Source organism: Littorina saxatilis, linkage group LG15 (genome assembly GCF_037325665.1).
Source record: "Littorina saxatilis isolate snail1 linkage group LG15, US_GU_Lsax_2.0, whole genome shotgun sequence".
NCBI classification, from domain to species: Eukaryota; Metazoa; Mollusca; class Gastropoda; order Littorinimorpha; family Littorinidae; genus Littorina; species Littorina saxatilis.
In genome coordinates, this window is record NC_090259.1 from 14,183,086 (window position 1) to 14,209,093 (window position 26,008).

At 40.4% G+C, this 26,008-nt stretch overlaps 2 protein-coding genes across 2 annotated transcripts in view; both read right to left on the bottom strand.

Annotated features, from left to right (window-relative positions):
- The window catches only part of LOC138948630 (uncharacterized), a 38,672-nt gene extending 30,794 nt beyond the window's left edge, over positions 1-7,878 (bottom strand). Inside the window, exons 1-2 of the mRNA XM_070320196.1 lie at positions 7,741-7,878; positions 6,239-6,312 (exon numbers count right to left, since the gene is read on the bottom strand). Of these exons, the coding sequence (XP_070176297.1) occupies positions 6,239-6,308 (70 nt within the window). The 5' untranslated portion in view covers positions 6,309-6,312; positions 7,741-7,878. The remainder of the gene's footprint in view (positions 1-6,238; positions 6,313-7,740) is intronic.
- A 9,489-nt stretch (positions 7,879-17,367) lies between these two features.
- On the bottom strand, positions 17,368-25,811 carry LOC138948634 (NXPE family member 3-like). The gene is made up of 4 exons (XM_070320203.1): positions 25,748-25,811; positions 24,928-25,081; positions 24,305-24,437; positions 17,368-18,921 (listed from the first exon to the last, which is right to left on the bottom strand). Exons 3-4 carry the CDS (start codon positions 24,431-24,433, stop codon positions 18,409-18,411), a joined length of 642 nt encoding a protein of 213 aa, XP_070176304.1. The 5' UTR covers positions 24,434-24,437; positions 24,928-25,081; positions 25,748-25,811; the 3' UTR covers positions 17,368-18,408.
- Between the last annotated feature and the right edge of the window lie 197 nt (positions 25,812-26,008).

Sequence of the window (26,008 nt, forward strand, 5' to 3'; positions counted from 1 at the left end):
TACAATGGTGCTTATTGGCTCTTTCTACCATGAGATATGGTCACTTTTAGTGGTTCACTACCTTATTTTGGTCACATTTCATAAGGGTCAAAGTGACCTTGACCTTGATCATATGTGACCAAATGTGTCTCATGATGAAAGCATAACATGTGCCCCACATAATTTTTAAGTTTGAAACAGTTATCTTCCATAGTTCAGGGTCAAGGTCACTTCAAAATATGTATACAATCCAACTTTGAAGAGCTCCTGTGACCTTGACCTTGAAGCAAGGTAAACCAAACTGGTATCAAACGATGGGGCTTACTTTGCCCTATATATCATATATAGGTGAGGTATTGAATCTCAAAAACTTCAGAGAAAATGTGAAAAATGTGAAAAATAGCTGTTTTTTAGGCAACATTTATGGCCCCTGCGACCTTGACCTTGAAGCAAGGTCAAGATGCTATGTATGTTTTTTGGGGCCTTGTCATCATACACCATCTTGCCAAATTTGGTACTGATAGACTGAATAGTGTCCAAGAAATATCCAACGTTAAAGTTTTCCGGCCGGACGGCCGGACGGACGGACGTCCGGACGTCCGGACGTCCGGACGGACGGACGGACGGACGACTCGGGTGAGTACATAGACTCACTTTTGCTTCGCATGTGAGTCAATAAAAACATGAAATTCTATATTTAGCGCGCATGTGTGTGTTTGTGTGTGTGTGTGTGCGTGTGTGTGTGTGTGTGTGTGTGTGTGTGTGTGTGTGTATGTGTGTGTGTGTGTGTGTGTGTGTGTGTGTGTGTACGTACACCTTTCACATTGCTGTGGGTTCACTGTCTGTGCACAGGCAAATATTTTCATGACTGACGGTGTCCCGTCGGTCTCGCTGGGTGCCGATTTTTCGTGACAGCGGCAAGTACAGCAGGGCTTGTTATGGAGTGTCCTTTTGTTCTCATCGTTTGCCGTTGGGAATCGTGACAGTTCCCTTTTCCTCTGGAAGTAAAAGAAGAAAGACACTTAGTGCAATGATAATTTGATTTGAAAGTATGCTTGGTTTGGTATTGTCTATTGACCTATTCAGAACATTGAAAATTTAAATACCCACTGAAAGACGTATGGATATTATTATGTGTGTATCCATGCGTAAGTTTCAACACATAAGCTGGTTTTACGTGTCTCAGTCAATGCAGACAAATCACATGCACGATTCTCACAGCTCTCGTCTTTCAGTAGCAAAAACTGCACGCTTAGATATTTTATACATAGTAAATTATAATTCAAGCAAACACTGTCAATGTCATGGATTTACATTTGGAGTTTGCGATCATATTTACCCCACGCTTGGCACAAAAACTGACGAAGTGTTACTCTTAATCTGCCGCGCCACCCCCCACCCCTATCACCCCCACCCGCTCTTGTTCCTGCCCAGCCCCCATTTTCCACAGCTCAGCTCAGACCGTTATGTAACAGTGTTGCCTGTGGCGCTTCGACGTCAATACCTCATCTTTGTAATCCAGCAGTAATAGCCGGACCAAGACACACTAATCTGCACCAATTCACATTTGCTGCGCACCAATATGTGGATGCATGGTCAAAACAAAAAACATCTACTACATCTACAATCAAAGTATACTGACCTTCAAGCAGCTTTGAACGGAGGGTACTGCCAATCGCGACAATACTCTTTTCGGTTGAAACCCCAACCTGTTTTGCTCAAAGTTGATGAAGTCGGTTTGCACGAAATGTTCACTGCAAATGAACCTGCTTTTGCCAGACACTTTTAAATGCGCACGCTTTGGCTGTGGAAACATCTCCAATTTCGATAACAAACTTAGGTTTTTGGTAGGAAATCTGTGGAAGAAAATGCCGCTTGTTGTTTGCGTGTTTTTGCAGTTTGCGGCTGCACACCTACGAGGCATTCTTCCGAACCCAGTTATCACTTTTACACATATGCATGAACACCACGCTGGTTGAACCAAAACAAACACTGTGACGTCACAGTGAACCGACGTCACAGTGAACCAAAAATCACGTGACCACAACATGACCCCAGGCGGCTTGTCTTGGTTAGCCCACCAATAATAAATGTTCAATTACAACAACAACAAAATTTTTAATAATTTTTAAAATATTTTTCCTGAGATGTTTATAACATTTGGCATTCGATATTCAAGCTTTTGGAGATACTTCAAAACCTTGGACTTTTCCTTTAACTCTTACCAGTTCGGGGGTTTTAGGGCATATTTTACAGTGCTGTTGGTGCCTACTTGCCGAGTGGCTATCTGGGGTCATATTCTAAATGAAATATAGAAAGTTATATATCAAATGAAAGGAAAATAAATAAGCTTTTCATATTTGCAAAGAGAATTGTGCTATCTTTAAAGCTAAACATTTTTATGGGGGTGACAACATGATTTTTGTTGAAATTTGTACGCCCATTTTTTGGAACACGTGACAAACACAAAGAAGAAATTTTTTTTGTGTTCAGTTTATTTTAGATATGCTGCTAACTAGTCTGTTTGGGCATTCATTTTACATAACATAGCAAAGTTTTATAGAGTTTTGCTGATAAACAAAAAAGTTATTGTCACCTGAATACCCCCACCCAAATTTCAAAGTTGGACGTTTCATGCCTAAGGCCCGCCCCCAAAAAATATTCTGTTTACGGTATCCTGACTGACCCTATTTTTTCGCGCGACCCTAGACTTTTGTTTGGCATTTGGTAAAAAAAAAAAAAAAAAAAAAAAAAAAAAAATTTGAAAAAATTTGAAAAAAAAAATTTGGGGAAAAAAAAAAAAATTTGAAAAAAAAAAATTTGAAAAAAAAAAAAAAAAAATTTGAAAAAAAAAAATTTGAAAAAAAAGGGGCTTTGTTTTTTGGCAAAATAACTTAAAAATATGTTTTGGGAAAAAAAAAAAAAAAAAAAGGTTTATCAAGCGTGAGTACGCAAAACGTGTTTGTTCTCTCCTCTGTTGAAGCTGTGAGACATAATCGCCATTACGAGCTAGTCGTGTGACAGAGAGTTTTCTTGCACACTCGACTGCTGCTGTTTTACTCCGGCTAAAGCCGTCGTGAAACATCTACATTCTCGTGTGCAAGAAAACTCTCTGTCACACGACTAGCTCGTAATAGCGGGTACTGTCACATTGGCACAATTAATTATGTGTCAGTTTCATGTCTGATTGTTTTTGCAGATTGGTTTACAACATGGTAGCAGGGCCGAACGGATAGTGCTGCCACATTGATACAATTAGGTGTCAGTCCCAGGTTTGTTTTTTTGCAGATTGGTTTACATCATGGTAGCAGGGCTGAACAGATGGTGCTGTCACATTGGCACAATTATGTGTCAGTCTCATGCTGATTGATTTTGCAGATTGGTTTACAACATGGTAGCAGGGCCGAACAGAAAGTGCTGTCCCGTTGGCACAATTATATGCAGTCTCATGTTTGTTTTTGCAGATTGGTTTGCAGCGGTAGCAGGGCTGAACAGGTAGAGCTGTCACCTTGCACAATTATGTTTCAGTCTCATGTTTTTGGCTCACGTAAGTGTAGCCTATGCGATCGTAACTTTGTCTGTCTGTGCGTGCGTGCGTGCGTGCGTGCGTCTGTGCGTGTGTATGTCTGTGGTAGAAACTCTAACATTTGAAGACGTCACATTACATTGACGTCACATTATGACGTAAGAGGGTTAGACGTCACGCGAAGGAAGTACTGACAGTCTCGGTCATTATTATTTTGAGCGCGCCGAGACTAGTTGGCAGTCGTGTCCTTGTAAGTAGGATACATGCAGACAGACAGATCTAGATCTAGTGTCTCGCTTTCTTGCACAGTTTCACCTATGCTCTTTCTGTGTGTGTGTGTGTGTGTGTGTGTGTGTGTGTGTGTGTGTGTGTGTGTGTGTGTGTGTGTGTGTGTGTGTGTGTGTGTGTGTGTGTGTGTGACGGAGTGATTGAGTTTGTGTTACTGTTTGTCGATTTCTTACGTGAGCCTTGAAGGCTTCGCCTCTTGTTTACAGATTGGATTACAACATGGCAGGAGGGCTGAGCAGGTAGTGCTGTTATACAGCCGCAATTAACTTGTCAGGCTCATGTTTGTGGTTTTACAGGCTGCAAAATTAATCTAAATTCGGCTGAATAAAACATTAATCTTAATCCGGCTATAATGCTAGAGAGTTGTCTTGATGGCTGGGTGTGTGCCTCGCCATGGGATGGTTTTCACCCCCAAGGCGGACAGTATACACATTCAGCAGTAGCGAGGTAGTTAAGTGCATAGTTCAGGCGTGTTAAAAGATGTTTTAAATCCACTCTCTCATGTGAGTTCCAGGAATCATGATCTCGAGGTCCAATCTTGTCGTCAGGCTGCGGCAGCACCTGGACAGGACGCGACAGGACCTACTCCTGCCGTTGCGGCTCGCGGAATAGCCAGGTCTAGGGTTTCCCCAGGTCCTTGCCAAGCTGCTCAGAGGAACACCACCGAGCAACCTGGTCCTGCACTTGGGTGCCAACCCAGCAAGGAACAGATCGAGAATTCAAGGCGCAGGCTGAATCAAAGGGCAAAGTGCCGAATTCAAAACGAGAATGGCAGAAGTGTCTACCATCTTAACATCTGGAGGATTGACTCTGCCTCCTCCCGGATTGCGTCCACCACAACCAAAGGAAACAAACTTCGGAGATTAAATTGCTAAAATTATTTTAACTAAAACGCCCCTAGAATAAGGATTGGCGGAACATCTATTGCATAGCTGTATGTGGCGGGAGATAAGCATGGTAAAGGGGGACACTGCATTCTGTTGTTTTTTGGTGAATTTTACCTGACTTAGGCAGGGTCCACAGTGTGAGCCCAAGCGAACCACGGGATGTGGCAAGCGTAACCACGGAGGGTTGTCTACCCCGTGGCCGGTTCTGGATCCTGCTCCCTCCAGAAGAACTGAAGCCTGGGGCTGGTAGCAAAGCCCCGCAAAACAGCAGCATGGGTGCCGTAAAGTAAGCACATGGTAATGGTTTCACACCCCGACCATGCTGACTCAGGGGTAAATGAAGGTTTGCAGCGGGAGCTCAGACACGTTGTTGCCAGATAACATGGGCCAGCTTTTGAAGGGATTCAATTTCATGATTAAGCAGTTACCCCCCCCCCCCCCCTAAGGAGGGGTTGAATTTCATGATTAAGCAGTTACCCCCCCCCCCCCCCCACCCCCTTAAGGAGGGGTTGAATTTCATGATAAAGCAGTTACCCTCCTAACCATGCTTATCTTCCGCCAATCCGTGCCCATATCATGCCAAACTTTTACCTGTATATCTTTTAATCAGTCTAGTAAAAATGAACTTGACTGATCATAATTAAGCCTTGTGTTTTTATTGATTATCCCCCTTAGTATGAGGGGGGATATTTGTGTTGCATGGTTGTTGGTATTGTCATAAAAGTATTTGTCTCAGTTTTGGCTGTTCCATATCCCTCCCTCTGATTATTATTTCTTTTTGTTCACTCTTTTCTTGTACTTTTCAGTATTTCAAAATGTCTTTTCTTTCAAAAAGTTTTTAGTCACTTGCTCAACTAAATTCTGGGATCATTACATTTTCATATATATTTGTTTGTTTTTAAATTTAGGTGTTTTTGTTTTTGAAGTGGGGAAGCAATAAAGAGGTCAAAATGTCGTCGATATCACTTTTGCACTGAGCTCTGTTTTGCCCAATTGACCAATGAAATAGCAATATGAAATAGCAATATGTTTTAATATAAAATACTGATATCAAAATCGTGTAAAGCCCTCACAGGAATCTTCAAACAACAAATCACAAACAAAACAAAACAAAAACAAAACACCAAATCCATCTGCCAATTTCATACACAGTAAAACTCGCGCACAATCCAAAGTTGTAATCAGCGGTTCACAAGCTATAAGTGTTCAAAATCATTATAGTTGCTGGTAACCCTTTCCTACAGAGGCGTGAATTATGGGAAAGGTGTAAACATCTTTTACAGGACTGGATGTTGTCGGCATGTTTGGCTTGCCTGAGGGAATCGCTGGAAACAGTTTCTGCTGGAAATGTCTTATTCACCTTGAGTATTGATCATCATCAAACATCGTCCATCGAAAGTATTCAGTTTCAGAAATATCGTCGAATGTCAAACTTTGTCGCATATTGCACACCCGCGACACACATGATGGGACAAAAAGGACCAATTGATAGGCCACGTACCCTTTTAACATAAACCAAAACCAGCAATGCAACATGATAGGGATAATTATAACATACCTCCTTGATTTTGATCCTCTGTGTCCACGCCGTCATCTGAACGGTCCGTATCTGAGTCTTGTTTCTCCATGCTTCTGTTGAATGAGAAAGAATCAATGAATCCGTTAATCAAGTCAAGCAATCACCCTAAGCATATTGTCGCAGTAACCTAATTGAATTGTCGTAACCTCGGGAGTAAATTATCAATGGAAAGCAGTTTGAAATTTAAGTTCCCAGACAAACGGATGATAGATTGCCGTACCTGATTGCTTTCTCGCTTGAAATAAAAGCTAAGTAATGTTTGTATGTGTAAATATTTTAAAATAGAATTTAGTTTTGGGATTTATACTGAGAATTGTACACAACAAAAAAAAACAACTTCTCACCCCCCCCCCCAAATAAAACCCACAAAAAACCTGGTGTAAATGGCGAAAGTAATTACCGTGATATTTCATTGTTAAAATCAAGCAAGAGAATACATGCAGTACAAACATTTGGAGAAAGAGATCGGTGTGAATGACATTCTCAGTAAAAGCTAAGCTGGTTTTTGGAAAAGTGAATCCACAGTATGTCATGTGTTTACTCTCTCTACGTACGTTGTTTGGTTTTGGTTTAGGTAAAACATATTTTCCATTTCATCATTACATTCGTCTTTTGTGTTTGGTGGCATGGTTTTCTTGTTATTATTATAATTCAGTTATTTCAATAAAGGATTGCTTTTTATTTACAGTAATGTTTATTTTTTATTCTTGTCTGTTTTATTTGCTGTTGGAGAGGTCAGTATTTTTACAGATATGTTGTGTATCGGGTTACTTACAGAAGCGCATATTAAGGCATTCAAGTGTAATGTTTGTAAACGACTATCGTTTCATCTTCATTGACAGCAGCAACAGCATTGAAATTACACTGAAAATGTGCATTTTATTTGCACTTTCAAAATGATTCGCAATCAAGAGAAATCTCTGAAAGACCAGTGACAAGTTTTCACTAGCGCGTAACGTGTACACATTTTGTTTCAAAACAAGTTTACGTAAGCAGTGCTATTCAGAAGCCTGATAATGTGTCATTCGGGAATTCCCGCAATAACGAACAGTCTTTAGATTCGCGTCATTATTGATCGAATCTTTTTATAACAAAGGACATTTTACCAGCGAGCAGTGATTTAATCCTCATTATTCTCGTAGCATAGCCGTAATGACATTGTAAACTAGACAAATTTACATTGTAGAAATGTCTTATACATGTTTAAAACCTGTTTTAATTTTTCAGTATGGCGTGTTAGCCGTGGCTATTATGTAACCTCACAACTACTACACAAGTAAATGAGAACTACTACTAGCCACTTCTGGTTATCTTGAATAAGTTCAACACGACATCGCCTACCTACTATCAACAAAGATATTCTCCTTGGCAAAGTTTATTTCGAAATCTGATTAACGTTTGTACAAAAACCAATGCCGTAAACCAAGTAACTTATTGGTAAAGTTTGACAAATGATCAGTAGCGAAGTATCGCTGACATACCTGATTTCTCTTCCTGCATCCGGGGAGCCGTGAACTTGGCCTAGAAATTGTGACAAACGTCTGTTTGGATAAGGGGACTGCAGCAGGGTTAATGTGAATGTTTCATGTTGGGCGCATAGTAAGAATCCGGGGCAGAGTTGGAATCTCGCGGGACTTCGTCACGCCTCAGTAGATTTCCAACTTAGCGCGTCATTTCCGGAAACGCACTGGCTCGTTCTAGAAATGGCCCTCCTTTCGATCTGTCTCTCGCCCTTGACCATGACGGGTGACCACAGGGAAGAGGTGGACAGTTTTATCGTGGAACTTACGCAGAAAAATACAACCGTGCGCTCACGCAGAAGAAATATGACAACATTGTGCTGTTTCTAAAATCAAAACGTACGGACCACATTGAAGATGGGAAGTCTTCGAAGTTCAAGTGGTGGGTGCGTGAAAAGAAGTTTCAGCTCGTGAACTTTCCAGTCGTGCTGTACAGTTTGACCCCAGTCTACAAGTACTGCTTCTGCTGAGCATCAAGAAGTGATTACTGTAGTTTTGCTGTCTGTCTTATGGATTCAATTGTGCAAGGCATTTTATGATTTTTAAGTTGTGCTGTCAGTACAGTTTGACGCCAGTTTACAAGTAGTGCTTCTGCTGAGCATCAAGATGTGATTAATGTATTTTTTTTGTTTTGTTTTTTTTTTTTCAAACAATTTTATTCAAATAAATAACAACAATTAACAATATCTCATACAATGAGTTAAATACAACAATTAACAATATCTCATACAATGAATTAAATACAACTTATCGATTACAACAGGCTAACTTTTCTTTAACGTTTTGTTCTTCGAACACTCACACAAGAATGCTTCTTATCTGTAACTGCCTATCAAAAATACTTTCCAACGGTAAAAACGAATTTGTTTTTTTATATATACTAACGCACATCTTTCCGATTAAGATAATGTGGTTCAATTTATACATAGTTGCCTTTTTCACCATTACAAAATGCATACCAAATAAAACATCACTAACTTTCAAAACAACCTTAATTTCTAAAGTACGAAATATAAATTTTTCAATAAACTTCCAGAATTTGTATACAACCGGGCATTCAAAAAAGAAGTGTTCAATGAAATCAGTTACATCACAACAGTAATTACATTTATTAGTTTCCGTTACTTTCATTTTACACAGGAGAATGTTGGTCGGATAAATGTTGTGCATAATTTTCCAGTGTAAAACTCTTAATCTAGTCTCTTGTGTTGACCGATAGGCAACTATCCAAGATCGTTCATCAATTTCTACATTAAACTTTCTCTTCCAAAATCCTCCGGAACATGGTACATCTGTTTTCATATTGATAATCTCTTTCCTATATTCTCTGGCACTTAACACATTTTTGCCGTTAAACAGTGGTAAGGTAATACAAGCATCATCAGTCATATTTACAACATTTTTCCTCATAAATAATGACACAGCAGCTTTTACAACATTATATTCAAGAATTCGGTTTGGTGAATATCCAATCAGATCACAAATATCTTGATATGATAATATGTTTCCCGAACGTACAATGTCAGTTAATACCAATACACCTCGTTGTATCCAACTTTCAAAAAATAAAACTTTGCCACTATACGTTATGCATGCATTATTCCATAATAAAACCGGCCCGATTGTCCCACGATCGTAGTGGTTATTATCCAGCCAATATTTTAATACTGCTTTCCAAAAGTGTGATTTCACTAGGTCTAACCCTTTAAATCTTGCACTGTTTACATTCGATAAGAAACATTCAAAATGCTTTCCAAAACGCAAATACATCAACTTTGGAGTAAAACTCCAATTATCATTTTCATTTGATGTAGTTAGTTGTGAAACCCATTGTAATAAAAAAGAAATTTGCATTTGCCTAATATCGATCATTTTTAAACCACCTTTTTCAATTTCAAAACATAAAACGCTTCTTTTCACCTTTTCAAAGGCCTTCCGATTACAATCTCTTTTTCGCCACAAAAATCTAAACAATAAGGTATTGACTTCATTCAAAACACAATCAGGTAATACAAACGCTTGCATAATATACACAAATTGTGAAATTAAAAACGTTTTCACAATACATATTTTCCCTACAATGCTCAAATTTCGCTTCTCCCATGCACAAATCAATCGCTTAATATTCCTTATTCTTCCAGTCCAGTTATCTTCTACCAAAGAAGCACTCTTATCATTACAAAAATATACACCCAAAATCTTCAACTTCTTCTTCCAGCCAAAATTATAAAATGTTTCATCACAATGCTTCCTACTACCCAACCACATCGCCTCAGACTTTCTCTTATGTATCCTTAAGCCTGAAAAGCTCGAAAAGTCATTCATTATATCAAGTGCATAATACATATCAATCTCATCCTTTAAAAAAAGGGTGATATCGTCTGCATACAGAGCAATTTTAATAACGGTTGCAATATCAACATTATTCCATAACGAAATTCCTTTAATACGTCTACACTGTCTTATTTTTGATGCCAACAATTCAATGGCCAGTACAAAGGCCAAACATGAAAACGGGCACCCTTGACGAATCCCGGCTTTCACATCAAAAAAATCAGACAACCATCCACAATACTGCACTGAGCTAACCGTGTCGTTCATTAACACAGTCACCCATTGAACAAATTCTGGCCCAAACCCGAATTTTTGAAAGGCTTTAATAATAAACTCTTTTGAAATACTATCGTACGCTTGAACACAGTCAATTGCGACCAACAGACCAGGTTGATTTAACTCGTGTGATTGTTCGATTACATCATCAATTAACCTTAATATTGTAGATACTTTTCTGCCTTTAATATAACCGACTTGATCTTTCTGAACAATATCACCAATAACGCTTCCTAACCTTTTTGCCAAACACTTGGCTATCAGTTTATAATCGCTGTTTGTAAGGGAGATGGGTCTCCAGTTCTTTAATTCATTTTTGGGCAACTCCTTTCCCTTGTGTATAAGGGTAATGACAGCTTTGCGCTGCGTGGAAGACAATTTTCCATCGTCAAAACTTGCATTAAAAGACGCAATTAACAATGTTCTGATGCGGGTCCAAAACACTTTCAAAAATTCTACAGTAATACCATCAACCCCAGGGGCCGACCCAGATTTCATTTGTTTAAAGGCACAGTAAGCCTCCCGTAAACCATCACAGAGCTCCCCGAGCGTCTAAATACAGTACAAGCATACTTCCATTTGAACGCTCACCGAACGGGAACATCCTGGCTGCTTTCTGTCGAGCGTGAGACATTTTCAAAGAATTTATTTTCGTAGACTTGTTCCGTTAACAACAACGGCGCCTCGTTTTTGCGCTAGACCTAACTTTTAACATCTAAATAATAAATTGACAGCTTGTTACACAAACATTCTTTAATCATAAAAGAATTCGTTTTTCATCAAGACAAGATCAGAACAATTCGAAGTTGTGAAAGTTTAAAAAAAGAAAAGCCCGGAAGCAGGGTCACGCAAGGGTCGTAGCAGACGACGGCCGGTTTATCAGTGCAAATCGCCGTTCCTCTCAACAGTCAAAAGCCATCGCTAGAGTTCTTGTGAACCACAGCCGTTGTTTCGTGCATAAAAAAAACGTGCTATTGTAGATAAGCTCACGTCGAGTCGCATTCAAATGACTAACTATGACGACTGCATTGTGAAAAGGGAAAACTGGATCACACGGGTTCACGATGGCTCAGGGGTAAGATAAACCACGCAAAAATAAATTCTTTGAAAATTGTTCGCTCTTTACGGAGGGCACCTAGGATGTTCTCAATTGGTGAGTGTTTAAATGAAATGGTGTTTGTACTGTGTGTAAAAGCCTGACCGTATCTGTGATGGTTTACGGGAGGCTTACTCTGCCTTTAAGTGCAGCGAGAGCTTCGTTTTCAGTTATTAGCCCTTCACACTCATTTCTCTGAAAATCTGAAATCTGTAATGTTGTCACATCAGATAAAAACTGATCCACCTTCTCGTCCATGTTTTCAACGTTTACTTTTTTTCTGTACAAATCAGCATAGTAATTCTTTTGCGCGTTCAAGATTTCACGCTGGTCAGTTATCACTTCCCCAGATTCACACTGTATACTGTCCATTATCTTCGCATTTGCTCTGGCTTTTTCAAGGTTGAGAAAATACTTTGTGTTCTTTTCTCCCTGTTCTACCCACTTCGCACGGGCGCGTACCTGGGCTGCGCGAGCTTTACACTGCTCAACTAATTCTATTTTTAACTTTAGGTTTTCACGCTCGCATTGCATTCCACAGTTATCTGGGTCATTCGCTAACCTTGCATCCAAATCATTTAATTCAGCATACAACAAAACAATACCGTTTCTTCTTTCAACGCTTTTCTTCTGCGCGTACTGCATTGCATAATCTCTTATTTCACATTTTAACAGCTCCCATACGGTTTGATAATCAGTATCGTTTATAAAATCATATGCGTGATTTTCAATCATTCTATTCATACCATCAATGAAATCTTTATTCTGGAGGAGAGAATTATTGAATTTCCAGTAACTCGGGCCTCTGTCAATCTCAGATAATTTGAGTTGCACAGAACAACCTCTGTGGTCGGAAAAGGGAACAGACAATAAACAACATTCCGTAGTTCTTTCAAAAAGTGTTGCACATGTAAATACATAGTCAATTCTCCTAGCAATAAACGGATTCTTCTTTGACCAAGAGAATTCTTTAATACCAGGGTTAAATAATCTCCATACATCAAACAAATCACATGCGATAAACATTTCATTCAGTTGTGACACTGCTCTTTCAGCGTGCCTTTCTCCGCTCACTATGTCTAACTCATTGTCAAGAACACAATTAAAATCACCACACAAAATGACGTTACTTAAACGGGAATCTTTAATAATTGACACAACCTTCTGATAAAAAACACATTTGGAGTTTACATCGTTTGGCGCATAAGCATTCAAAATCCACAAATCCTTTCCTTCACAAATTATATTTACCCCTTGGATTCTATCACAATGGGTCTCCATTACTTTATAATCAAAATTACATCCTTTTTTTAACAAAATCATTTGACCACCACATTAATGTATTTTTGCTGTCTGTCTTATGGATTCTTGTGCAAAGTTTAAACAGAGGCATTTTATGATTTTTAAGTTGTGCTGTACAGTTTGACGTCAGTTTTCTAGTAGTGCTTTTGCTGTGTGATTATTTTGATGTGATTAATTTATTTGTGCCGTCTGTTTATTTTTGTGTGTGGGTGTGCCAAGTTTTTACAGAGGTGTTCTCCTGTGAATGTGAGTTTTAAGTAGTGCTGTACAGTTTGATCCCAGTTCACAAGTATAGTGCTTCTGCTGAGCATCAAGATGTGATTCATTTATTTTTGCTGTCTGTCTTATGGTTTCTTGTGCAAAGTTTAAACGGATGTGTTTTGTAATTTTTAAGTTTTTTTTGTGCCGTCTGTTTATTTGTGTGTGTGGGTGTGCCAAGTTTTTACAGATGTGTTCTCCTGTGAATGTGAGTTTTAAGTAGTGCTGTACAGTTAGACCCCAGTTCACAAGTAGTGCTTCTGCTGACCATTAAGATGCGATTCATTTGTTTGTGCCATTTCTTAATTGTGTGGGTGTGTGTTAAACAGACATGTTCTACTGTGGCATTTAGATGTGCTGTACAGTTTGATTGCAGTTTACAAGTAGTGCTTCTGCTGTGAGATCATTGTGATGTGATTAATTTATTAGTGCTGTCTATTTGTTGGGTCAGTGTGCCAATTTCAAAGTGTGTCTTCTGTGACATTATAGTGCTGTACAGTTTGACCCCAATTTTCTAGTTGCTTCTGCTTTGTGATCATAATGATGTCACTAATTTGGTATTGGCGCATCTCTACAATAGACATGACAATCATCTGATTAACAGTCCTCAATTGTCAAGGTCACAACAAGGTCATTTCCAGATAGAACCGAGAGAAAACCGAGGAAAAATACTATTTTCTATAACTTTTGTGTGAGTAAGAGCTTATAAACTCCATCTTCTTCTGGGATTAGCGCTGATTTCAATGACCCTGAAGTCCGAGGAAAGTTTTCTTGGCCCATGCCTAGTTTGAAGGTCATGACAAGGTCAAGTTTACACGTTTTCTATTTGTGTTCGGCTATTTTCTAAGCTAAAGCTGTTGAGGCAGATTCATGACATCTTCCTTCGCCCACAGGGGCTCTAGGGGGTGGGGCTGGATGTAATAGGGGTAGAAGAGAAGGGGAGAGAGAAGAAAAAGTCAATGTTAAGGTGTTCATCTACCGATAGCCTTGCGGTCTGCAAGTCTGACGCTGAGGATCACACCGGCTCTCCTGGCACTCAGACGAGTCATAAAGTTGATATATTTTCCGTCGTTTTACCCAGTAATGACCTTGTTGTGTGACCTTTTAATATTACGAGAGTCAACCATATTTGTTTCATGTCTCATAACGCCCTAGACGTGTGTAAAATTCCATCCTTGTCATAACCTTCAAACATTGCAAGGGTCAAGAAAACTTTCCAAAGACTTCAGGGTCATTGAAATCAGCACTAATCCCATAAGAAGATGGAGTTTATAAGCTCTTACTTACAAAAACGTTGCAGAAAATGATATTTTCCCTCGGTTTTCCATCGGTTTTATCTGGTAATGACCTTGAAAATGGAGGACTGTTAATCAGATGATTGTCATGTCTAGAGATGCGCCAATACCAGAAGAAGATGGAGTTTGAAAGCATTTACTTACACACAAGATGCAGAAAATGGTATTTTCCCTCGGTTTTTCCCGGTAATGACCTTGTCGTGACCTTCACAATTGATGACTGTTAATCAGATGATTGTCATATCTAGAGATGCGCTAATCCCAGGAAACAACTGAATTTGAAAGCTCATTCTTACAAACAGTTGCAGAAAATGGTACCTTTCCTTGGTTTTCCTTCGTTTTTACCTGGTGATGACCTTGTTGTGTGACCTTTAAATATTACGAGAGTCAACAATATTTGCGTTATGTCTCATAAATCCCAAGACGTGTGTAAAGTTGTAAAGCTTTAGCTTCGAAAATAGCTGACGTCCAGAAAGTATTATATTTGACCCTAAAAGATATTCACAAATAGAAAACGTGTACATTTGACCTTGTCATGACCTTCAAAGTAGGCATGGGTCAAGAAAACTTTCCTCGGACTTCAGGGTCATTGAAATCAGCGCTAATCCCAGAAAAAGATGGAGTTTATAAGCTCTTACTTACAAAACAGTTATAGAAAATGGTATTTTCCCTCGGTTCTATCTGGTAATGACCTTGTTGTGACCTTGACAATTGAGGACTGTTAATCAGATGATTTTCATGCCTAGAGATGCGCCAATACCAGCAGAAGATGGAGTTTGAAAGCTTTTACTTTCACACATGTTGCAGAAAATGGTATTTTCCCTCGTTTTTACCTGGTAATGACCTTGTCGTGACCTCCACAATTGATGTCTGATAATCGGATGATTGTCATGTCTAGAGATGCGCTAATCCCAGGAAACAATTGAATTTGAAAGCTTTTTCTTTCCTCCGAAAACGGCGTATGGCTGCCTAAATGGCGGGGTAAAAAAACGGTCATACACGTAAAATTCCACTCGTGCAAAAAAACACGAGTGTACGTGGGAGTTTCAGCCCACGAACGCGGAAGAAGAAAAGCTTTTTCTTGCAAACAGTTGCAGAAAATGGTACTTTCCCTCGGTTTCCCCTCGTTTTTACCTGGTAATGACCTTGTTGTGACCTTTGAATAATACGAAAGTCAACTATATTTGCGTATTGTAAAGCGTTCATGTAGCCCTAGACGCGTGTAAAGTTTCAAAGCTCTAGCTTAAGAAACGGGCGAGTAAACGAACGCATTGTTAGGTTGTTCATCTAGGAATTGCCTTGAAGACTGCAAGCCTTACGCTGACGATCACGAAGGCTCTCCTGCAACTCAGATGATTCACAAAGTTAATATTTCAAATATTCAGCATCATTATATTGGCTCTAGCTCTTATCAAAAATAATGCTACCTCTTAAAATAGAAATACATTATGCTCTGAACCAGATTGAGGAAGACTACTTCCCTCTGTTATTTTTTGTTTCAAGCAGTAAACTCTATCACTAGCATTTTTTACCATAGCATTAAACCAAAAGGCACCATTAAGTTGTCATATTTTGCTCGTGCATTGCTAAATATATGTAGATAAACTTTGAAAGTCAGAAATGGGGTTCTGGAAACTAAGCATGTCACACTGAACTCGCACCACAAAGCGACATTTTTTCAGGAAACGTCTCGCACGCTTTACTGGGCTGGGGGTTAGGAAGATTGGAAGGTCATAGTGACATAGTAAAAGGTTCAAATCCATTCATATTTTACAGATATTATGTAAAGACATCATACTTGACGAAAATATATCCATTGAAGCCAAACAACAATACTAGTCTTGTGTGAATTTATTTTTAATCAAAACTTACCTACATTTTGGACGACGTCTTGACTGGATTTAGGGTAGGGTTCATAATAATGATACTGTCACCAGAATCCTCGGCCAAAGCAGTCGCTCATTGTTTAGTGATAATCCAAAGATACCAACTAACACATATATATGTAAAAAGTACCAGTTTGAGTTCGTATTTCGGCTGAGAACTTCTTTTTTCAGAGGCAAGCGTCTGAAATGCTCGTGCATCACTCTTCAGGGTTTAGTTGAATTTTGACTGAGAAGAGAAAGTGCGCCCTTGAATATTTCTTGTTAACATCGATTTTTATGTTCGGCAGGCCCCAAGCTTTCAAAAAATACCCATCTGGTAGAGTCCGCTTTTGGGTGCACGGTCAGCCTTCCGCCGTGACGGAGTATACGGTCCATGGTTAAGTAGCAGAAGACGGAACTGGACTGAGAAGCCAGGCTTCAAGAGTTTTCCACGTGATCGTATCCAGATTCGCTCAGGAGTGATCGAGTGATTTGCAACTGCCAAGTCATCGACTATCGAGTGAGGAGTAGATCTACGTATAATTATTCTTTACAGCTGCCACAACTCTTTTCACTATCACTGTCACTAGTGTCCGACTATTTTTGAGATTTGCAAAGTTTGTACCATTGTGAGAATCTGAATCTGATAGCATACAAGTACAGTGACCATTGGGCCGTCTGTATTTTTGTTCTTTGAGTTTGAGTTTGATGTTTTTACTTTGAGTTTTACTTGTTTGTTTGTTAGTTGATACTATCTGGATCTGGCTGCCCCACGTGGTGGTGTTCGTGGGGAGTACGTCACAGAAGCGGGCTATTTCGTGAACTGTTTACTCATAAATTCCCATTTTGAAAACATGATGTATACATGACTTTTTCAGATTAAAAATCTGTCTGCAAATGCAATGTGGAAAAGAGGTTGAACTGGTGGACCAAGTCATTCAATTGGAACGGAAGGGACAAAAACACAAATGTTTCCATTCTTTGTGCTGAAAGTTTACACTGACAGGGACATCAAGTAAGTTGCATTTTAAACTCTTGTCTTAAATTACCTTACAATTTACATACCACTTGTATCACACACACACACACACACACACACACACACACACACACACACACACACACACACACACACACACACACACTCACACACACAAACACCCTCATAACACTTACATTTCTCTCAGATAACGTTCGTGGTAACACCCTCATAACACTTACATTTCTCTCAGATAATGTCATGTGTACAATTACAACTTCATAACACTTACATTTCTCTTAGACAACGTTCATAATAATACCCACATGACAAATTTCTCGCAGATAACGTTTACGGTAACACACACATAGAACTTTCATTTCTCTCAGACAAGGTTCAAGGTTACTACACGTGGGATTTGCATTCCCCCAGACAGCGTTCATGGTAGCACCCACACCTTTACATTTATCCAATTTGACACATTTACTTCACCTTTTAATGATCATGGCAGCACCCACACGACACTTATGTTTTCCCCTCATGACATCTTCTTCTTCTTCTTCTTCTTCTTCTGCGTTCGTGGGCTGAAACTTCCACGTACACTTGTGTTTTTGCACGAGTGGAATTTTACGTGTATGACCGTTTTTGCCCCGCCAATTAGGCAGCCATACGCCGCTTTCGAAGGAAGAATACTGGGTATTTTTGTGTTTCTATAACCCACCGAACTCTGACATGGATTACCGGATCTTTTCCGTGCGCACCTGGTCTTGTGCTTGCGTGTACACACGAAGGGGGATACGCCACTAGCAGGTCTGCACCTAAGTTGACATGGGAGATCGGAAGCACCCAAACGACACTCAGATTTTCCAGTTTGAACGTTCATGGCAGCACCCTAACGACACTTATGTTTTCCCTTTGACGTTAATGGCAGCGCCCAAATGACACTGATATTATCCCCATTTGAACGTTCATGGCAGCACCCAAACGACACTTATTTTTTTCCCTTTGAACGTTCATGGCAGCACCCAAACGACACTTATATTATCTCCCTTTGAACGTTCACGGCAGCACCCAAACGACACTCATATTATCAGTCTCCCTTTGAACGTTCATGGCAGCACCCACATGACGCCTACATTACCCCCCTTTCAACGTTCATGGCAGCACCCAAACGAGACATATATTATCTCCCTTTGAACGTTCATGGCAGCACCCACATGACGCCTACATGTTTCCCTCACAAAAATAACCAAACAGCACTTTAAGCAGCTCCTTCGTCACACTGGGTACGGGGTGTATGAACACGCTCTCAGCGGCTACAGTCGCATCCCACAAGTCTAGGAACCACACCTTGTCCTCAAGCCCAACAAACTCTTCCTTCCACACCTCAGTGTACGCCGCCACGACTACGTCTCCGATAAGTGTCTGGCCAAGGTGGCACGACTGGTAACAGGCGTGAGGCGCCCGGATGATGACCTTCACGTTGGGGTGCAGCTGCACGAACTGTTCAAGGGTTCGGCGTGCTTCGCGTACCCGCTGGCGGTACACGTGCAGGGAATAAGTAGTGAAGTGTCGGTAGTAGTGGAGGACGAACACGGCCTTCCCTCCCGGTGGCGTGTGGCGGAGGAGTTTATCCAGTGCCCGTGGGAGGGAGACAGTAACCAGGTCAGTGTGGATGCCCGGAGAGAAGGGCATCGCATGGGAACAGAATATGAGAGTCGAGCTGAGGTTGTAATTCTGAAAACAGAGACATAACCATGGGAGTAGAGCTCTGGTTGTGGTTCTGAAAACAGGGACATAAACATGAGAGTAGAGCTCTGGTTGTAGTTCTCTAAAACAGGGAAATATACATGAGAGTAGAGTTCTGGTTGTGGTTCTGAAAACAGGAACATGAACATGAGAGTAGAGCTCTGGTTATGGTTATGAAAACAGAGACATAAACATGAGAGTAGAGCTATGGTTGTGGTTATGAAAACAGGGACATAAACACGAGAGTAGAGCTATGGTTGTGGTTCTGAAAACAGGAACATGAACATGAGAGTAGAGCTCTGGTTGTGGTTATGAAAACAGGGACATAAATATGAGAGCAGAGCTATGGTTGTAGTTCTGAAAACAGGGACATAAACATGAGAGTATAGCTCTGGTTGTAGTTCTGAAAACAGAGACATAAACATGAGAGTAGAGCTCTGGTTGTGGTTATGAAAACAGGGACATAAATATGAGAGCAGAGCTATGGTTGTAGTTCTGAAAACAGGGACATAAACATGAGAGTATAGCTCTGGTTGTAGTTCTGAAAACAGAGACATAAAAAAAAGACAAATAAACAACTTATATGGTAGTATTCATACTACACTTCACATTTCTTTCAGACGGCGTTCATGGTAACAACCAAATAACACATTTTTCTTTGAATTTGTTTATGGTAACACAAACATAACACTTACATTTCTCTCAGATAACGTTCATGGTAACACCCTAATAACACCTAAATTTTTCTTATATAATGTTCATGGTACAACCCACATAACACATTTCTCTCAGATAACGTTCATAGCAACACCCTCATAACACTTACAGTTCTCTTAGATAACGTTCATGGTAACACCCACATAACACTCACATTTCTCTCAGATAACGTTCATGGTAACACCCTCATAACACTTACATTTCTCTCAGATAACGTTCATGGTAACACCCTCATAACACCTAAATTTATATCAGTTAACGTTCATGGTAACACCCTCATAACACTCACATTTCTCTCAGATAACGTTCATGGTACCACCCTCATAACACTCACATTTCTCTCAGATAACGTTCATGGTAACACCCACATAACACTTACATTTCTCTTAGATAACGTTCATGGTAACACCCTCATAACACTTACATTTCTCTTAGATAACGTTCATGGTAACACCCTCATAACACTTACATTTCTCTTAGATAACGTTCATGGTAACACCCACATAACACTTACATTTCTCTTAGATAACGTTCATGGTGTCACCCTCATAACACTTACATTTCTCTTAGATAACGTTCATGGTGTCACCCTCATAACACTTACATTTCTCTTAGATAACGTTCATGGTAACACCTTCATAACACTTACATTTCTCTTAGATAACGTTCATGGTAACACCCTCATAACACTTACATTTCTCTTAGATAACGTTCATGGTAACACCTTCATAACACTTACATTTCTCTTAGATAACGTTCATGGTAACACCCTCATAACACTTACATTTCTCTTAGATAACGTTCATGGTAACACCCTCATAACACTTACATTTCTCTTAGATAACGTTCATGGTAACACCTTCATAACACTTACATTTCTCTTAGATAACGTTCATGGTACCACCCTCATAACACTCACATTTCTCTCAGATAACGTTCATGGTAACACCCACATAACACTTACATTTCTCTCAGATAACGTTCATGGTAACACCCTCATAACACTTACATTTCTCTCAGATAACGTTCATGGTAACACCCTCATAACACTTACATTTCTCTCAGATAACGTTCATGGTAACACCCTCATAACACTTACATTTCTCTTAGATAACGTTCATGGTAACACCCACATAACACTTACATTTCTCTTAGATAACACTTACATTTCTCTTAGATAACGTTCATGGTAACACCTTCATAACACTTACATTTCTCTTAGATAACGTTCATAATAATACCTACATGACACATTTCTCTCAGACAACGTTTATAGTAACACACACAATACAACTTTCATTTCTCTCAGAAAAGGTTCAAGGTTACTCCACGTAGGATTTGCATTCCCCCAGACGGCGTTCATGGTAGCATCCAAACGTTTACATTTGTCCAATTTGACACATTTACTTCCCCTTTTAATGATCATGGCAGCACCTTAACGACACTTATGTTTCCCCCTCATGACATGCATGGTAAATCTCAGATTAATTTAAGATTTCCCCCTTTGAACGTTCATGGCAGCACCCAAACGACACTTATATCTCCAACTTTGAAACGTCCATTGCAGCACCCAAACGACACTTATATCTCCAACTTTGAACGTTCATGGCAGCACCCAAACAACACTTATATTATCTCCCTTTGAACGTTCTAGGCAGCACCCACATGATGCCTACATTATCCCCCTTTGAACGTTCTTTGCAGCACCCAAACGACACTCATATTATCTCCGTTTGAACGTTCATGGCAGCACCCACATGACGCCTACATGTTTCCCTCACAGAAATAACCAAACAGCACTTTAAGCAGTTCCTTCGTCAAACTAGGCGCGGGGTGTATGGGCACGCTCTCAGCGGCCACAGTCGCATCCCACAAGTCTAGGAACCACACCTTGTCCTCAAGCCCAACAAACTCTTCCTTCCACACCTCAGTGTACGCCGCCACGACTACGTCTCCGATAAGTGTCTGGCCAAGGTGGCACGACTGGTAACAGGCGTGAGGCGCCCGGATGATGACCTTCACGTTGGGGTGCAGCTGCACGAACTGTTCAAGGGTTCGGCGTGCTTCGCGTACCCGCTGGCGGTACACATGCAGGGAATAAGTAGTGAAGTGTAGGTAGTAGTGGAGGACGAACACGGCCTTCCCTCCTTGCGGCGTGTGGTGGAGGAGTTTATCCAGTGCCCGTGGGAGGGAGACGGTAACCAGGTCAGTGTGACTGCCCGGAAAGAAGGGCATCGCATGGGAACAGAATATGAGAGTCGAGCTGAGGTTGTGGTTCTGAAAACAGGGACATAAACATGAAAGTAGAGCTCTGGTTGTGGTTCTGAAAACAGGGACATAAATATGAGAGTAGAGCTCTGGTTGTGGTTCTGAAAACAGGGACATAAATATGAGAGTAGAGCTCTGGTTGTTGTTCTGAAAACAGGGACATAAACATGAAAGTAGAGCTCTGGTTGTGGTTCTGAAAACAGGGACATAAATATGAGAGTAGAGCTCTGGTTGTGGTTCTGAAAACAGGGACATAAATATGAGAGTAGAGCTCTGGTTGTGGTTCTGAAAACAGGGACATAAACATGAAAGGATAGCTCTGGTTGTGGTTCTGAAAAAAAAAGACATAAACATGAGAGTCGAGCTCTGGGTGTGGTTCTGAAAACAGAGACATAAACATGAGAGTATTGCTCTGGTTGTAGTTCTGAAAACTGAGACATAATTATGAGAGTAGAGCTCTAGTTGTAGTTCTGAAAACAGGAATATAAACATGAGAGTAGAGCTCTGGTTGTGGTTCTGTATACTGAGACATAAACATGAGAGTAGAGCTCTGGTTGTGGTTCTGAAAACTGAGACATAATTATGAGAGTAGAGCTCTAGTTGTAGTTCTGAAAACAGGAATATAAACATGAGAGTAGAGCTCTGGTTGTGGTTCTGTATACTGAGACATAAACATGAGAGTAGAGCTCTGGTTGTGGTTCTGAAAACTGAGACATAATTATGAGAGTATTGCTCTAGTTGTAGACCTGAAAACAGGGATATAAACATGAGAGTCGACCTCTGTTTGTGGTTCTGAAAACAGTGACATAAACATGAGAGTAAAGCTCTGGTTGTAGTTATGAAAACAGGGACATAAACATGAGACTAGAGCTCTGGATGTAGTTCTGAAAAAAGAGACATAAACATGAGAGTCGAGCTCTGGGTGTGGTTCTGAAAACAGAGACATAAACATGAGAGTATTGGTCTGGTTGTAGTTCTAAAAACAGGGACATAAACATTAGAGTAGAGCTCTGGTTGTGGTTCTGAAAACTGAGACATAAATATGAGAGTATTTTGCTCTAGTTGTAGTCCTGAAAACAGGGATATAAACATGAGAGTAGAGCTCTGGTTGTAGTTCTGAAAACAGGGACATAAACATGAGAGTAGAGCTCTGGTTGTAGTTCTGAAAACATGAACATGAACATGAGAGTAGAGCTCTGGTTGTAGTTCTGAAAACATGAACATGAACATGAGAGTAGAGCTCTGGTTGTGGTTCTGAAAACAGGGACATAAACATGAGAGTAGAGCTCTGGTTGTAGTTCTCTAAAACAGGGAAATAAACATGAGAGTAGAGCTCTGGTTGTAGTTCTGAAAACAGGGACATAAACATGAGAGTAGATCTCTGGTTGTAGTTCTGAAAACAGGGACATAAACATGAGAGTAGAGCTCTGGTTGTAGTTCTGAAAACAGGGACATAAACATGAGAGTAGAGCTCTGGTTGTAGTTCTGTAAACAGGGACATAAACATGAGAGTAGAGCTCTGGTTGTAGTTCTGAAAACAAGGACATAAACATGAGAGTAGAGCTCTGGTTGTAGTTCTGAAAACAGGGACATAAACATTAGAGTAGAGCTCTGGTTGAGGTTCTGAAAACAGGGACATAAACATGAGAGTAGAGCTCTGGTTGTGGTTCTGACAACAAGGACATAAACATGAGAGTAAAGCTCTGGTTGTAGTTCTGAAAACAGGGACATAAACATGAGAGTAAAGCTCTGGTTGTAGTTCTGAAAACAGGGATATAAACATGAGAGTAGAGCTCTGGTTGTAGTTCTGAAAACAGGGACATAAACATGAGAGTAAAGCTCTGGTTGTAGTTCTGAAAACAGGGATATAAACATGAGAGTAGAGCTCTGGTTGTAGTTCTGAAAACAGGGAGCTCTATTCTTATGTATGATATACATGAAAATAGAGCTCTGGTTGTGGTTCTGAAACAGGGACATACACATGAGAGTTGAGATCAGGTTGTAGTTCTTGTTCTTCTTCTTTGTTCATGGGTTGACACTCCCACGTACACTCATGTTTTCGCATGAGAGGGTTTTTATATGTATGACAATTTTTACTCCGCCATTCAGGCAGCAATACGCATTTTCTGGGGAAAGGTTATAGTTGTGAAAACAGGGACACTTGGTGGCCAACTGCAGCAACACTACACATTGACTCTGTTGTTCTTTGTTTGCGAGTTATTCGTGTGGTCTTTGTTCCCTATGATTTTAAATACTTACATATTCACAATTGCGGACATGTCAATAATAAACCAGGACTACATATAAATCAAGGGGAGGGGAGTGAAGTTACAAAACAAAACAGTGGGATTTAGATAGATTGTGCATCTAACATAAGTACAGTCACCTGACATAGACGAGGGGCATGCCACTGTCCCTCCTTGTGAACATATGAGCAGGGTAGGAAGCCGTGGATCGTATCCCACCAAAGACGTTGGTTGGAGTCGCCCTGCAGGACCAGTGTAGTGTTCCGCATGCAGCTGCCAATATATCACACGGGTAATATAAGTCTCAGTCAGTATATCACACGGGTAATATAATTAGTCTCCCGAGTAATATAAGTCTCAGTCAGTATATTAAACGGATAATATAAGTCTCAGTCAGTATATCACACGGGTAATATAAGTCTCAGTCACTATATCACACGGGTAACATAAGTCCGAGTCAATATATCACACGTACTCCACACAGCATTTGAACATCCATAATTCAAACGTGTTTTTATAAGCGTCCGTAGTACCATTTATCAAGTTTACCAATACGTACAAATGCTTCTTTCAATGTTTACTGATAAAAACTATAATCATGTGTCAAAAGACTGGACGCGCTTGCGAGGAAAAGTAGTCTAGAAATGTTTCTCCTCGTATTTTTTTTCTACTGCAAGTACTGCTCGTATTATAAACAATCATGCGTACAACATACGGCAAAATCGTATGGGTTCCCAGGCCTGCAACACATAGAGCCACGTACTTTAGAACACGTTGACGTGTGAGGTCTGGCAGGGAACAGGTATCGGATTGCCACGTCCCGTTCTGAAACCAGCCTGTGCGAGAGGATGTGTACCATGTCTCTCTGCGGGGGATGGACCAGCACGGGCGGAGAGCAGGAGGTTTCTTCCTTGTACCTACAAAACACACACACACACACACACACACACACACACACACACACACATACGCATACACGCACACACACACATACACATACACACACGCACGCACACATTCAGGCACACACACACACACACACGTACACACACACACACACACACACACACACACAAACTCACACGCACACACACACACACACACACACAAAGAAAAACACGCAAACGCCAACGCACACATACAATCACACACACAAAGAAAAATAAGCAAGCGCACACACACACCCTCACACACCACAAACACACTGACAAACGCGCGTGCATACACACACACACACACACACACACACACACAAACACACACACACACACTGACTTACGCGCAAACTCAGACACACTGACACTCACACAGACACGCACATTCGCCTAACACATCATGAATTACGCGTTCCTGGCAGTGTTTAACAACAAATTTGCCCTTGAAACTAATCTGAGCAAAATCAATGCTTGTGATGGTGTGAATTATCCAGCACGAAGGCAATTATTTGCCTTCTTCAAAACAAATAATAATTAACAGATAATGTTTTCAGCGGCTGCGCAAATTATAAAATCAGTTTGGACAAAGGAATAAGACCATGCAGAGCCCAGTATAAGACGCACTGGCCTATTGAAAGCGTTGCTTACCCTCCTTGACATTTATGGAAATATTGTTGGAAATCAACCGGAGAGGTAGCGTCACATTTTTGCAGCATCTGGAACAGTTGAAAAAACAACCGGGAAAATTGCCAGTCGTACCATTGGGTCGACGTAGCTGAAAAAGTGCTGTGTGTGTGTGTGTGTGTGTGTGTGTGTGTGTGTGTGTGTGTGTGTGTGTGTGTGTGTGCGCCACGGTGCGTGTTTGCTTGCTTGCGTGCGTGTGTGTGTGTGTGTGTGTGTGCGTGTGTG

Bases quoted from the DNA above. Each gene is read 5' to 3' on its own strand.
- LOC138948634 (XM_070320203.1), bottom strand. From the start codon at position 24,433: ATGCGGAACACTACACTGGTCCTGCAGGGCGACTCCAACCAACGTCTT. The intron at 18,922-24,304 runs GTGACTGTACTT...CTCTGTTTTCAG, and splicing joins ATGCCCCTCGTCTATGTCAG to AATTACAACCTCAGCTCGAC.